Consider the following 15,939-nt stretch of genomic DNA (forward strand, 5'->3'; position numbering starts at 1 on the left):
GGGGAGTGTTTCATGTCTGTAAGTTAAAATTGTTATTTTTGTTGTTTCCTGATTTCTAAGAATTGGGAGAACAATTACATGCTAACAAAATGATGCATTTTGGTTGCCCATGTTTGGTGTTGCTTTGGGCTTAGGGTGATCACTGACGATGACTTACACCTAAAAGAGCTCAAAATCAGAAAACGTTGCTCTAAAACATGTTGACATGGTAAATGAAAATGAACAATAATCAAAATTGATCATGCAAACTGAAAGACTACTTACTATGTTTCTCTTGTTACTTCATTAGCCTCAGTGTTCTCAGATCATTCTTTACATAAAAGCACCCAGTTGTCTTGCAAAGAATGTGTAGGATTAGTGCAATCACACACATTCGAAGATACTGGTAGTTATTGTTTCAAATGCCTATTTCATGACAACCAGGCTAAATTCATCTAAGGGAGTATGAAAGAGATTATCTGGATGCTGAAATGATTGTTAAAATACATTAGGCCAATAATAGTAGACCTGTGCTACATTTGTCCAGCTAGGCAACACATATTTCTGCATAAGAGATACATGAGACACCCTTTAAATAAGCAAATTTCATGTTTAAAACATGGAAATGCAGCCAAAATGGACCATACAATGGCCTCAGTGAACACATCAGCACATAAGTAGAGATGAGGAAACTCAATCACATTAGACATTAATATGACTATGAGTAAATTATATATATTATATATTCTGTTACATGGTTTAAAGAATACAATGTGATAATCACACATGAGAACGCTGTTTCCAGTTATACAAATTTATTTTATTTCACTATTAAAGAAACCAATTATGTGAATAAAAGCTCACCACAAGAACATCTCCCAACCCAGTCTTACAAAGTTGCAGTTACAATAAAAAACTGTTGGTGAGCTAAAAAACAATCCTGGTGCTGATGCTTGTCATTGAACGTTTTGGACAGAGCTCTTGATTGAAATGCCTACCGTTGTGTGTAGGCATTTCGGTCCAGATGTTATGGAGTTCAGTTCAGCTAAGATGTATTTCTAAAGCACCGGATCGCAAAAATAGCCGCTTCTCGGCTGTTTATATTGTAAGGTAAAGACCATACAATATAAGAGAGAAAACCCCCCAACAATCAGATGATCCCCTGTGAGCAAACCCTTGATGACAGTGTCTGTGAAGGTTATCAGTCATCAAGGCCATAGTAGTCTAAGGAGCTTGGAAAGAAAAGCGCCTGGACTTCTTTAAGTTAAAGAAGTCCAGGCGCTTTTCTCCAAGCTCCTTAGACTTGGTGACGGTGGGAAAGAAAAACTCCCTTTTAACAGGAAGAAACTTTCGGCAGAACCAGGCTCAGTGAGGGGCGGCCATCTGCCTCGACCGGTTGGGGGGGGGCACAGCTGTTATAACCCCTGACGCAGCATAGCTTCTAATTCTGAAAGATACGTAGATACCTTAAACCTGCACTCTATGCAGGACACCAAGCGATGACACGACTTGCAGTACTATAGGAGTCTATGCAGAAACAGTTTTCTCTCTTGAATCTCTGTAATTTTTTTGCTACTGAGTGTCTGGGTGCAGTCACTCATTTTGGGCCAATTAAATCAAATGAACTTCCATTGTCTAAGTTATAGCCCTATTGAACCTGCGTTAACCAGCTTTAATAGGGAGGGCCAAAGTCGTAGTTGTGCTAAATTTCCTCGAATTCTCCTCGGAGATTTTCGAGTAGCTTCCTTTGTTCTTGAAAGTTCTTTTCCATTTGTCTCATCGCTTCCCGTCCATTCCACATCTTTTTGGTAAGGTCACTAACCGTATTTTCTAAGGCCTTATTTTGTTGTTTGAGTATGTCAACTTGGACATCGTAGTTGTTTATCAGATTGTTATGTTCTTCCTGTGAATCATACAGATTTTTCTTGACCTCTTCAAGCTCTCTTTGCATTTCCTCAAATTCATGGCACAACAACTCCTTTTCTCTGTTGGTCACTTCAAAATCATGTTCGGAGTCTTTCTCAGTGGCTTTGGAGATCCGTGATTCTCCTTTCGCACCCTCATCGTGTGGTTTCAGTTCTTTTTGAGAATCACCACTCCTTTTGGAAAGCTCCTGGAGGTCCTGTTCAAGAAGTTCGTTATGCCGCCTCAATATGTCAATTTCATGTGCAAAGCATTGGCGTTCCAGGGTCTGTCTGAGCTGTTCACTGTCCGTTGTTTTGTTTTCCTCATTCATGATCCTTTTTCTTTCTTCACTCTCTTGTAACTCTTTAAAGGCTGTGTTTGCCTGATGGAGCTCAGTTTTAACAGCCTGTATTTCCTGTTGCATGTCATCTTTTTCCTTTTCAAAGTCCCTTTTCAGCTCACACATGCGTTTTATCATCACATCATTTTCCTCTCTTAAAGACTGGTTGTCCTTTTCCATGCCTTTCACTTTTATAACATAGCCTGCCTTTTTGCTTTGCAGCTCTCTGATTTCATCCTGCATTTCCTGCATCACCTCTTTGTGTTGCTGAATTTCTTTGCTATTGGAGCTTTGTGAATCCTGTAGAACTGTATTCAAATATTCCAGCTCTTGAATTTTGAAGTGAATTGTTTCATTCTCTAGTTGCAGGTCTCTTTTCCTCTTGTTTTTAGAGAACCCACTTCGTTTGAAGAGAACTTCAATGTTTTTTTGGAGAATCTTGTTCTCATTTATGAGCTCTCTTTTTTGCTCCTTAAGGTCGGCGTTCTCGACTTTAAGGTCACGTATGGTAGAGTTTTGTTGTTTGAGAGTTTTATTCTCATTTTTCAGCTCTTTGATTTGCTGTTTAAGTTTTTCGTTCTCGGCTCTCATGTTGCATGCAACAGGATTTGACAGACTCATATTTCAAATTGAAGTTGATGCTAAATCTCTGTACCAACTAAAAGATTTTTTAAAAATACCGTCAACTGTGTCAGAAACGCAAGTTTCCAGTAGTTTCCTGCCTAGTGAATTCTTCCACTCTCTTTGAAAGACTGCCAAGAGTGAGAACCTCTCCCCTATTTATAGGTTTTAGTGTGCTGATGTCATAAAGAAGATCAGAGATCAAAGGGATTCTGGTGAAACGTCACTGTGTCTGGTCTGGGCAGTTCTGAATTGAATAATAACAAAATGACGGGGGGCGTGTCTGGTAGCCATGTGAAGACGTGTTGTACAGGGCTCCTCAATGGACTAACTTGTTTCATAATTCCATTGCTCCAAAACTAACGAACTTTTAACAACAGTACGATAACACGCCCGTGTGCTGCTCTGAGGCACTTTTTACTAGTGATGGGACGTTCTGTATCGAGGCTTCGGAGCGTGTGTCGAGTAATGGAGGGGGCGTTTCCGCGAAGCGCGTATCGAGGCTTGCTTCATTTATGGGAGGAGCTGAAAATGATGACGTCCGAAGCCTCGCTGCCCGGCTGTACCACGTGACTGGTTCATGAAGTGGTTCGAACTTTGCCGCGAGATATGACAGCGATATAAACCCTCAGACTTCATTCAAAATGTGGGTGTTTGATGGAGAGTTGCGGTTAGAGAGAGTTTGGAGACCGTTTGGAGGTTTATGAGAGTGAGGAGAGAAAGTCAGGAGAGAATGGAGCCAGCTAAGAAGAGGAGGATGTCCTCCCCTGTGTGGGAACATTTTGATCTTATTCCTCCCAACAAGGTATGTAAATTTCTACAGAAGATGTATTGTCATGATACTGATGGTGCAATACAATTTATGTTAAGCTGTCTTTACTTTTGTACAAGGTGAAGTGTTTGCTATGTGCCAGGGAGCTGGGATATAACAACAACACCTCATCCATGCTTAGGCACTACAGAGCTTTTCATGAGAATAAGAGGAACACCGATTGTGGAGCAAGACCAGGTGAGCCATCAAATGCAATGATAATATAGCATGCAGTAATGTTACTAAATGATATAACAATATTATACAACTGTTATAAGTTACGTGCGTGATATTTATATTTGTGCTTTGTCTTTATTGTCTTTCCTCAGGAGAACAATCTCAAATAGATGAAGACCTGGTCAGCATGGTGATTGAGGACTCACAGCCATTTAGCATTGTGGAGGACAAAGGATTCAAAAGATTTGTTAAATCATTAAATCCTAGCTATGTTCTCCCCACTAAAAAGGACGTAAAAGCAGTGAAAATTTAGTTTTTACAGAATAAAATGTGAACAGGCAGGACTGAGGCTCAAAGCCTCAGTGTGTAGCTGTCCATACCTCAACGTTACAAAAGCACAACTACTGTCCACACCTCACCTCACAGTAAATGATCATTTCCATTTCAAGCATTTCCAAATAATCATTTCCCATACTGCCACTATAAATATACACAGTATACTGCCATCACTACAATATACATGTTTTACACACTCCTTTTGTTGTTGACATTTACAGGCTGTGTGCAAAATGCCACACTCTTCAAATTCATGCCAGCTATTATTTTTACGTCCAGTAGGTGTCCTGCTAGAGCAAATGAAGCTTCATGAAGCTTCGCGTTGGGGTGAACCAATTGGATGAAAAGCTTCAGTGCTTCATGGGGCTTCATCTGCCCATCACTAGCCTTGAGGGTCACCTTTTCTGGGACAGCTGGCTGTACTCAGCAAATACCCAGAGAGTACTTCAGGCCAGCGAAAGAAGAGCTGTAGTGCCAGCTGTGCTGTGTGTGGCGGCTTCTTTCTGCTGGTCTGTGGAGAGGTGAGCGTGTGTGTTACATCCCCCAGGAGGACGTCTCTTCTCCCTATTAACCCTTTGTTTTGTCCAGGCTCCACCTCCTCTGTCCTGATTGGATGCTGTGCAGAGTCTGGCTAATTGGTAATCAGCAGAGCACTATTTAAGGCCTGTGGAGCTGTGCTTCTGGGCCCTCTGGCCATTTTGGTTGGCATACTTGTGCATGCCTTTGTATCTTGTATGAGCGTTGTTGTTTTCTTCATGTTCAGACTGCTTGTAGGGGAGAGCTGCCTTTTGTTTTGACACCCTGTTTTCTCCTGTTTATGTGTTGTTAGGTAGGTTATGGTTATAGGTTGTATATTTTGTTTCTTTGGAGTTAGGTAAGTTTCTTTTATTTTTACGTCAGGGATGTTTTGTTTGTTATGTTGGCCTTGGCTCTCCCTGACGTTACACCTCAGTCTGAACCCAAATCCCATCACCAGTATTAAATAAACCTTCTAAAATTACCATCTTGGCTCCTCCTTCTCTATCCACATTTATGTTCGTCCCTTCAACCCCCTAGACTAGCCAGGGGACGTAACATTGATTTAACGTTTTTTAACCTCCTTTTCTGTTTCATGACCAACTCGTTGATTTTCTTATTTTTCCTCTTTTTTTATAGGAGACAGCGGTTTGTCCATCACTTTCAGTTTATTAGTAATAAAAATCTTCATAAAAACCTTTAATTAAACTACTTTGCCTTCATGTCTCCTTTTTTCAACCCGGACACTACTTGTTACTTTCCCCACGTCCCCTTGACCTTTTAGGGGAACATAAAAGGGTCACAGCAGCAGACGACCAGACAGAGTGTCAGCTAAGAACATGCCTGCAGGGAAACGCAAGACTGTAAGATTCATAAATTCAAAGAAAAAAATAAAATCAAACAGAAAGAGGCTGACTCGTGTGACTGAATGGGCACAGAAAGGAAATATTTAGTCATCATAAGTCTCCAAATGTTGAAGCGAACAGCAGGCGAGGTCCTTGTTTGTCATTCATAGCTCAGAAGTGACAACCACACGGAAAGTTTCCAGCTCACTCACATTTTTACGGCTAACTTCTCAATCTGTCATTTTAGGTGGCAGCAGTGAGGTTTCACAGCTGCTTTTATTAACCACAAGTCCCCATTTTAGCCTTTAATGGTGCATAAAAACATGCACACACACACACACACACACACAATGACGGCCGCTGAGAAAAATCAATCCAAGCTGCGCGTTGTTGAAACGACCGTTGGTGGGACCGTTTAGCCGGCTGTCACAGCTTCACTGAGGTGTTTAACAGCTCAGACGTGGTTTTAATATTAATGTTAGAGATTCAGTTACAATAAAATGTATTCATAACAGTATTTTTAACGGTTTCTAGGCTGAAGCATCCTTTCAACACGCTGCAGGGTTTCTCTTCTTTTTTGAAAGTCCTCAAAATAATATTAAGCTGTCATTTTACCTCTCTGTGCAACTTTATCAACACTGTGTTATGTCCTTTTAATGCTTCAGTAATAAATCCCTGTTGGGGCAACTGAGATTTCAGTGGAGATGAAACTCGAGATGCTGGTTTTTGGTAATCCAGACTATGCAGCAACGTATGAATGACTAACATCATCTGAGATGTTAAAATTACAAGAAATGTTTCAGTTCATAAAGAAAAAACTCTGAGTGTAATCGTAACGATGGTTTTATACCTCTGAGGAGCCAGGAAGTGACAGCTAACAAAACAAAACACATTTCTGATGAAAGAGGAACCAGAACAAAGTTTCACAAAGATCCACAACAGCAAAACCTTTCAAAATAAAATGCACAAAAGACAAACAAAGACCTGTAAGAATCACGGTTTATTCACATATTATAGTTAGATTAATAATTCATTCCATTAGTAATGCATGTAAACATTATTACATTAATAAAGATCCCATGTATGTAGGAGTTAGAGCCATAGCTGATAGGTAGATGTTGTCCCTGGTTAAGCTTTTAAGGTACAACACGCTAATACAAACCAGGAGCGTCTAAGAAACAGAAACGTGCGCTTTAAGGTGCTTATTGTAAAAACTCTGCGTTTATAATGAACTGAAGCTGTTAGTAGAATTTAACGAAGTAGCCGCTGTGTCTCTATGTCAGCATAGTGTCTCAAACAGATATTATCTCGAGGTAAAAACATGGCTGGGCTGTCCTGGCTGACTTTGACATCTAATACTTTTATTTCTGGTGTTTTATTGTGAAGCACTTTGAGATTTTTATCTGTGAAACGTTTGACATGAGTCAGTTTTACTTACTGATGTACTGTAATATCAGTTTTTGTGAAAGAATAGTGTGGTGAGTTAGTTGAACCTTTACTTAAAGGCAGCTCTTTAACAGTAAACCCTCATTTACAATGGCGGCTTGGCAAAGGGGAAAAAAACAGGGTGGAGCCCCCTGGTGGTGAACATTTCAGTTAAATTTTGCAGCGTTTTTTGTTTGTTTTTGTAGTTCGTTCCCTCGATAGTTACCACTTTAATGTCTTTTGTTACCTTGATGTGTTTCTAAAAGTTGAGTGATGAGGAAACTGATAAATATTTGCAGCCTTTTATCACTGATAAACCTTTACTAAATATTTCTGATTATTTCCGGGCAGACTGGATCTCCACAGCTGCATCTCCGCCTCTCCATTCCAGCCAAATGCTGATAAAGTCATCTGCACATCAGCATGGCGCTCAACAGGCCTATGAGGACGGTGACAGGCACCAGGAGGAGGGCCACGTACAAGAACCACGGCTCTGGGTACACGCCTGAAATCAAAACGCACAAAACCCTTTGTGTGAAGTTTGATCCCATTATCAATAACACACGAGTGCAGTGTTGGAGTCCTTTTTCCAGTAAGAGCATATTTCTAGAAGCTTAAACGACAAACTCACCATGACGCGCTGATGAACATGTAGTGGACTCATTTTTATCACCTTCTCCAACTTCTGAAACCAATGAGAAAAAAACCTTTCACGATTAAACAGGTTTCCTCTTCAAAGATACACATTGTACATGAAATCGGTTTAAACCCCTCAGAGTGAACGTCAACATAGGGAGAAAGAAAGAAAGACCTTTCATGGACTTTATGTCCAAAAAAATCTGTACTGTGTTGAAGAGACAGCGCCTGAAGTTGTTAGAGAGCCAGGCTGTACTTTTGTGTAATATCAACGTTGTACCACAAGATGGCGAAGTGAGTCAGTCAGGCTAGTCGTTTAGGTAAGCATGCTAAAACATACCTGTAGTTACTTCTTTCCTAGTCTTTAGACACTTTACTTACATAACCACTGAAGAGGTTGAGCAAAGGGGTTCAAAAACTTGCTAAATTTACCATAAGGTAAAAGTAATAGTTTCTGAAAAACATTTAGTAAATCTACAAAGATTTAATGGCCAGTTTATGAAAAGAAAACTTGTGACTATATGAGAAAAAATGTCAAATTTATAAGAAAAGCTACACCAAAATAAAATAAAAGCAGACGACCTGCTGTGCCGTCGGAAAAAGCACGACAATCACATCATTAAGGAATTATTAGCTCATGTTCATTCAACGAAGTCATCTTAACTACAACAATATAACATGATATATCACTAAATTCACAATTTAAATTAAAGTAAGAAATACCAAAAACTTTAATAAACTGTAGAAAGTATAAAGTCCAGATTTCAGACACACAGCTGCTGTGCCCCTAAAAAACATTTTAGCTCATCTTTTAAAGAAGCATAAGCGAACAGAGTCGTGCAAAGAAAATCTCACACAGAAATTCAGGATTTTTCTTATTTCCTGTTAAAAAAATTTCTGTAAAGCTTAATTTTTACTGTTCAAAATCTGCAGTGTCATTGATTCCTCTCAGGAGGACGATGATTAATCTGATGATTGACTCAATCGGAGGTCACTAAAAGCTCTCATTTCTAGAAATATGGACAAATTTATTAAACCCCCCAAAATATGAGTATCCAGAGTTGGGACCAGGAAGCAGAGTTGCAGTCTTACACGCCTCTCTGCAGCTTCTCTCCTCCTGCTACCCCCCCAAAAACCCATCTCCATAGAGACTGTGTCAGCTTCCAAAAAGACAAAAAACAAACTAAAAACCAGCAACAAACAACTTAAACATAAACAATCACAAAGAAAGAACAATACAGTATCCACATCTGAACCAAAGAGTAAAACAGTGAAATGTGGATTATTAAATATTAGGTCTCTCTCCTCCAAGTCTCTGTTAGTACATGACTTAATAATTGATCAACAAATTGATTTACTCTGCCTTACAGAAACCTGGTTGCAGCAGGATGATTATGTTAGTTTAAATGAATCAACACCCCCGAGTCATTCTAACTACCAGAAATCTCGAAGCACAGGCCGAGGGGGCGGTGTGGCAGCAATTTTTCACACCAGCCTATTAATTAATGAAAGACCAAGACAGACTTTTAATTCATTTGAAAGCCTGATGCTTCGCCTCGTCCACCCCAGCTGTGAAACTCAGAAACCAGTCTTACTTGTTATCATCTATCGTCCACCTGGGCCTTACACAGAGTTTCTGTCTGATTTCTCAGACTTTATATCTAATTTAGTTCTGAGCTCAGATAAAATAATTATTGTGGGTGATTTTAACATCCATGTAGATGCTAAAAATGACAGCCTCAACATGGCATTTAATCTGTTATTAGACTCAATTGGTTTCTCTCAAAATGTAAAAGAACCCACCCACCACTTTAATCACACTCTAGATCTTGTTTTAACATATGGCATAGAAACTGAACATTTAACAGTGTTTCCTGAAAACCCTCTGCTGTCTGATCATTTCCTGATAACATTTACATTTACAATAATTGATTACACAGCAGTGGAGAGTAGACTTTATCACAGTAGATGTCTTTCTCAAAGCGCTGTAACTAAGTTTAAGAATATAATCCACCCACTGTTATCATCTTCAATGCCCTTAGACTCTTTTTCTCCAAGTGATCTTTCTGAGTTAACTTCAATAATTACTTCCTCCAAACCATCAACGTGTCTTTTAGACCCCATTCCTACAAAACTGCTCAAAGAAGTCCTGCCATTAATTAATGCTTCGATCTTAAATATGATCAACCTATCTCTAATGATCAGCTATGTACCAGAAGGCCTTCAAGCTGGCTGTAGTTAAACCTTTACTCAAAAAGCATCTCTAGACCCAGCAGTCTTAGCTAATTATAGGCCAATCTCCAACCTTCCTTTCATATCAAACATCCTTGAAAGAGTAGTTGTCAAACAGCTAACAGATCATCTGCAGAGGCTTATTTGAAGAGTTTCAGTCACCCTTCTCAATCACTATGTGTTCACAGACCTCTCTGCACTGAATCACTCTTGTCATTAATCTCTGTCTCTCTTCCACAGCATGTCTTTTGTCCTGTCTTCCTTCTCTCACCCCAGCTGGTTGCAGCAGATGGCCGTTAGCAGCAGTGTTGTGATTTGGTGCTGTATAAATAAAATTGAATTGAATTGATTACCAGACAGGTTGCTGTGGAAGATGCTCTTTGTAATCACGTCATCCCTCAGGTGCAGCTGGCACTCGTATTTCCCACGCGACCACAGAGGTACGGTCTCAGAGAGAGTGACGTACGGCAGAGCGGCGTCGGCGTCTCCTGGAGCTGAGGTAACATTTTGGAGTCGACGGCCGTTGTGAAAAATGTGCAAAGAAAATCCAGCATCCCGCGTCACGCTGACCTCACAGCCTAGCATGCAGGGAGCGTGTTTGGTGACATTAAAGACCGTGGCGCCTGAAACAAGAGACACACGTACAGCACGGTCATAGACACATATTTTTATAAAATTCTTTCAGAAGTTCGGGTTTAATCACTGGAACCAGAAGTATTTAACATAAATAATAAATGTATTCACTAATTAAAAGTTCTTTTTCAAACAGAATATCAAACAGGATGTCAGCTCTAGTTTAATTCCTCTTTCATGTGAATCTTTTTACACAGGTCGCCTTTCCCTCGTTGTTTTTCTTTCTGTGTTTTTTACCTCCATACTCAGAGCAAATATTTCACAGCTTTTCTGCAGACTGCTCTGTAGGTCTGCAGAGGAAACTGTTCACGTGCACGTGCCACAGAGGGCTGTTCTGTCCTCCTGACACGGTCTAATGTAATCTAACCCCTGACCTTTAACCTTAAACCTCCTCTCTGTCAGCCAAACTCTGCAGAACAAGAGTCAGTAGATGTGAATACTGTGAAATGTGACTACGTTTGGTCGCCCATGTGAAGCAATAAACAAAAAAACAACAAATCTTCTGCCTTGTATTTACCGTAAACCACAAGGGAAGTTGTGTCCCCCTTCTGCCTAAAATTTCCATTCCTCTCTGTGTGAAGCGAGAGCTTGCACCGGTACTTCCCGCTGTCAGCCCACTGCACACTTTTCAGAATCATTGACTTGTTTGTTGACATCCCGTTATTGTCCAGAAGGGTTGCACGGCTATTGTTCGGGGTCTGTGAGGGGATCAACCGTATGAAATCAGCAGCCATCTCATTTAATTTCCACCAGTAGAGGATGGGCTGGGACAGGAGCTTCTCATCTTGCAGCCGGAGCTCACAGGGCATGATGATATCCTGACCCAGAGCTGCAGAGAGCACAGCAGGCTGGTGAACAGTGACCAAAGAGAAAGCACCTGAAAGACAGCCAGTAAACATGAACTGTCAAAAACAACTTTATTGATATAGCACCGTTAAAAACAGTGTTTACAACATGCTTTAAAAAACAGGAAGTTGTGATGTCATGTCCAAGAGCAGTGTGACACAGAAATGCCCTCTTCCTCTTTAAACCTGTGATTGGTTGTGAATACACTGACAGCAGCACAGACACACAAACCAAAGACCACACTGTTTTATTATTTGTGGCTGTGGTCATCACTGGGCTATTTTACCAACCAATGTGTAGCTTCATACGAAGAACCACTTCTGTCTTGTGGTCATGGGAAAGCTGGAGTGCAGCCTTCTACCCAAGTTTCATACCTCCGTGTCTGATAAACTAGTGCGGCTGAAATTCACAGGCTTTACAGTAAGTATGTGACTCATGAGGGAATGTTTTAAAACTGTTTCTCTGCAGTTACTGGATGCAAAGGTTATAATAAGGAAGGGTCAGCTTTAAACGGAGTCAGGGACAAAACTTACAGTACTGGGTTTTTCCACATTTTAAGTTTCTGTTTAGTGAGCCACTCGAGGGCCACTGTTGTTTCAGGGACCCAAATGCACAAGGAGGAGTAGCTGCCCTTTTATTGAGGCTGATGCAGAAGACAAAACACTAGCAAAGTCCAAAAGATCAAATCCAAGCAGGCATGAGGAGCACAACTGAGGAGCATAGAAGACGTGTTGACCATGCAGGAAAGATTGGAGGAGGTGTTACACAGGAGAGAAAGGCAGGTGAAACTAATCAAGAAAATCAGAAACACAAGGAAAACTAATGCAAGGCATGAAAATATGAACAAATTTCAAAGTAAAACAGAAAATAAGGAGAAGTTAGATCGACAAGAATACTAACGCATCAAAGACAAGAGGAGATGACTGAAGCAAGACATGAAGGAATCCAAAACAGAAACACGGAAAATCCTAGAAGCAAATCCAGGTCGCAGGAAACATTATGGTTTGGTTTAAAACACATCCTTTAACAACAGCAACCTTCTTAGTGGAACTTTCAGTTTCATCCATTAACTCCAAATCACAACAACAGTTACCTCGACGTGTTTTATATTGTATGTAATTAGAACTAAATATCAGCAACAACCCCCTATAAACAAGCACTTGGTGACCGCAGGAAGGAAAAACTTCCTTTTAACAGGAAGAAACTTCTGGCTGCAACTGGTTGAGTGAGAGTAGAGATACAGGACAAAAGACAACGCTGATACCTGCAAATTATTAAATACAGTACAAACACATGACAGGCAGACTCATTCCAAATGACATCATGTATGTAATGAGAACAGAGGAGGCTGTTTTATCTTTAAAATTCTTTACTGATATAAACATTTAGTCTGTATTGATGGTGAGAAGAAGAGGTGACATTGCATAAAAGTTTTCCTGCAGATGAATGAAGGTAAAGTAGAAACCAGAACAGTCGTGAGGGTCGCCTGCTGGTCACACTTCAAGAACTTAAACAAGAAGTGACACAGAGGAATTTTCTTTAAAAATCCCTGAAAGAAGAACTTTGGGAAGACGTTATTTTTAGTGGATCTGCATCGTTACTTGCTTCTATTTTCACTTCCCCCAAAAATATGTACAGTGTACACCAACATTTCCCAACAGCCAAATTCAAGCGCAAAAACTGTTGAAAGTGACAAAAACAACCAATCAGCATAAACATAAACAACAAGTTACTTTTCATATTCTAACTGAAGAGACCGTGATGCTGGTACAGCACTCTCCTTTATGTCTTTGTGCACAACTGAAGTTTAAGTCTGGGACCGGCATCAAAAGCAGTTTGGAACAACAACTCTTCTTGCTAAATGTTTCAGTGAGAAACATTAGCTTTCATCCTCTTACAGTTATAGGAGTGGTTAACCTCTTAATATGCACCAACACTCTTGTGTTAGGGCTGGGCTGCGTTTGCCTCACAATCTAAACAAAGATAATGATGCATATTTCTCGTGGTTCTCAGCGTCCTACTGGTTGTGCTTTGATATAAACACCAAGCTCCGTTTTTTCCTTACATTGCATTTGTGTCTTTGCTCTCTATGAGAGACCAGTGCTTGGTCTTTCAATGAGTCTTTTAACAGATTTGTAGCTCATTAGAATTTAAACTGCTGGCAGTCAGTCAGGAAGTTCACTGAAATGCTGAATGTGTGTAATTCCCATCACAGCTGCACAAGTGAAACTTTCTAATCTCATCTGATCTGAGCAAGCTGTGTTTTTCCGAAAAACACACCGAAGCAGAAACACACCTCTATGCTGATGATACTGATATTTATGCACGCGCTCCCTCTGTGCTGCGGGCAGAGCTTCAGACTGAATATCACTCACAAACGTAAACGCTCACAAAGCGAAAACATTTATGGTGTACTCGAAATCTCATCTACAGCACTGTGCTGACTTAGCAGTTTTACATCTGATACCAAAGGGTGTACAAGTATACAAGAACTTGAGAATATGGATGGATGACAAGCTTTTCTTGAACTTGTTTCTTTTAACCCTGTGATATGTTATGGTGGTTTATCTCGTCATTCAGTGTTCATGCCTTTCTGTCTTTAATTAAAAGTCTCTTCATTTTTCATGAATCGGGTGGATTATCATCACAGACTGTTCACAAGAAACAGTGCGGCACATGTGTACCTGTGAAACAGTCTCAGCTACACTCCCCCAAACAGTTGCTTTTTAACATTTCTGGCTGTTTGGAAATCGTTATGTTCGGGACTGCTGCTAGGTCAGCACACTGGCAGCAGATGGCCCCGCCCCTCCCTGAGCCTGGCTCTGCCGGAGGTTTCTTCCTGTTAAAAGGGAGTTTTTCCTTCCCACTGTCGCCAAAGTGCTTGCTTTTTGGGTTTTTCTCTGTATGTATTATTGTAGGCTCTACTGTACAATATAAAGCACATTGAGGCGACTGTTGTTGTGATTTGGCGCTGTGTAAATAAATTTGAATTGAATTTCATATTTTTTAATGTAATGTACTTTGCAGAAGGATCTGATCTGGAGCTTATATCTATCGTTGAATTTAACCGTCTCTAGTATCTTGTCTTTAAGCTTGCTGCTACCTTTGCTGGTCAAAGAGATTTGATCCCAGCGGCACTTCCTTCTTACATACAGGTAAATATAATAGATAAAAGCTGACGTGTTTATGTGGCTTAAAATGACAACTTTTGAGTTTGTCTTTTAACATTAGCTGTTAGCTTAGACAGAATGAATGAGTGTATCCCTGCATGTTTGCTAACAGCTGGGATTCTGATTGTTTTAGGAGGCAATTCAGTATCTGACACAGCATTTATGTTACAGTTACCTTTAACATTGAACATGTAACAGTTTAGAACTGTCCACACATTTGTTAAGGTTTTGAGACTGTGGTCATACAGGCTTCAGCCACTCATTGATGATAAGCACCATGTCTGTACCAACAAAACTAAACGATTCCAGCATGATTGCATTTTAATTTGTGAATTGTTGTTGTTAAGGTTTACTTTATCAGTTCCCGAGAAACTATTACATGTTTCAGCTGGTTGGCACCTGCAGAGATTTTACATCTGTCTGTTTAAACCACAGGAAGAGGTAACCTCAGTACTTTGTGTTACCTTGTAGCTAGTCATCGACATCTTCAGAGAGGAAATGGGTCAACTAAGGTAAAATCTTTGCAGCTCCTTAAAAATATATTTTTTTAAAGAGTTCCATTCTGAAACGAATGCAGAGAAAGATTCAGAGAATGAGCTCTAAATCAAAAAAAGAGCAAGCTAAGAAGTCACATAGATTCATTCACTACAAGCTTTTTATGTGAATAATAAATAAAGTTAGAAAAAATGGGTTAACTTTCAGTTTGGCTGAAAATTAGTTCTGCCCCTCACTGCAGAGGGAAAGATCATAAAAAACATATGCCAGACCATGATCCAAAATATTCTCTTTATTCATGACGAGCTAAGATGTCTCCATTCAGGACAGACTTTTATTGTGAAGGGTCACATTTCTGCCAGTATCTTTGAGGTTTAACACTGAAATGCTCGCAGCTTCTTAAATTAATAACAACACAGAAGCAACTGAAATGTCACATTGCCAGAAACCAAATCAGAAATACGTTTATGAATATTTCAAGAGACGGTTCAAGATCCTCATCACAAAAATAACACAAAATTTAACAAAATAAAACAAACATGTACCTGAGACCACAAAGCAGAGAATAATCCATGATGTCCTCCCCCACTTTGACAAATTCAAGCTACGATGGCGCTCACACGAAACAGCGCTTGACATGTTTCCTGACTGAAACCACAGGATAAAGATTTCCTACTGCGAGAGCGCGCAGATTAAATACTCCAGGGTGGGGTGTGTGTGTGTGTGGGGGGGGGTCACTTCCTCCCAGCATAACGAATCTGTGTGGGGTACAAAACAAAGCAAAACGAGTTTTGCAGCAGGAGGTTGCTGCCCAACATGTTGATGAAATCATCTCTCATCAGGGTCTAGTGAGTTTCAGGATCAGCCTTTTTCAGCCTTTTACACGTTTATTTGGTGTCATGAAAATTTTACAACGTCAAACTTCACTTTTCCTCTGAGTGTTGTTAGAATGTCTCAACCATGTTGGTGTAA

At 40.1% G+C, this 15,939-nt stretch overlaps 1 protein-coding gene across 1 annotated transcript; it reads right to left on the reverse strand.

Annotated features, from left to right (window-relative positions):
* Positions 1-7,362: 7,362 nt before the first annotated feature.
* LOC146623567 (uncharacterized) lies at positions 7,363-15,606 on the reverse strand. Its single transcript, XM_085365998.1, has 5 exons — positions 15,513-15,606; positions 10,974-11,333; positions 10,177-10,446; positions 7,587-7,640; positions 7,363-7,460 (listed from the first exon to the last, which is right to left on the reverse strand). Exons 1-5 carry the CDS (start codon positions 15,604-15,606, stop codon positions 7,363-7,365), a joined length of 876 nt encoding a protein of 291 aa, XP_085222124.1.
* Positions 15,607-15,939: the final 333 nt, after the last annotated feature.

The sequence above is a fragment of the Diplotaxodon limnothrissa genome, linkage group LG11 (assembly GCF_057381915.1).
Source record: "Diplotaxodon limnothrissa isolate DT_005_m linkage group LG11, D_limnothrissa_male_GT1.1, whole genome shotgun sequence".
Lineage (NCBI taxonomy): Eukaryota > Metazoa > Chordata > Actinopteri > Cichliformes > Cichlidae > Diplotaxodon > Diplotaxodon limnothrissa.

Bases quoted from the DNA above. Each gene is read 5' to 3' on its own strand.
- LOC146623567 (XM_085365998.1), bottom strand. From the start codon at position 15,606: ATGTCAAGCGCTGTTTCGTGTGAGCGCCATCGTAGCTTGAATTTGTCA. The intron at 11,334-15,512 runs GTACATGTTTGT...GCTGTCTTTCAG, and splicing joins TCTCTGCTTTGTGGTCTCAG to GTGCTTTCTCTTTGGTCACT. The intron at 7,641-10,176 runs GTAATCAATTCA...CATTGGTTTCAG, and splicing joins CTTCCACAGCAACCTGTCTG to AAGTTGGAGAAGGTGATAAA.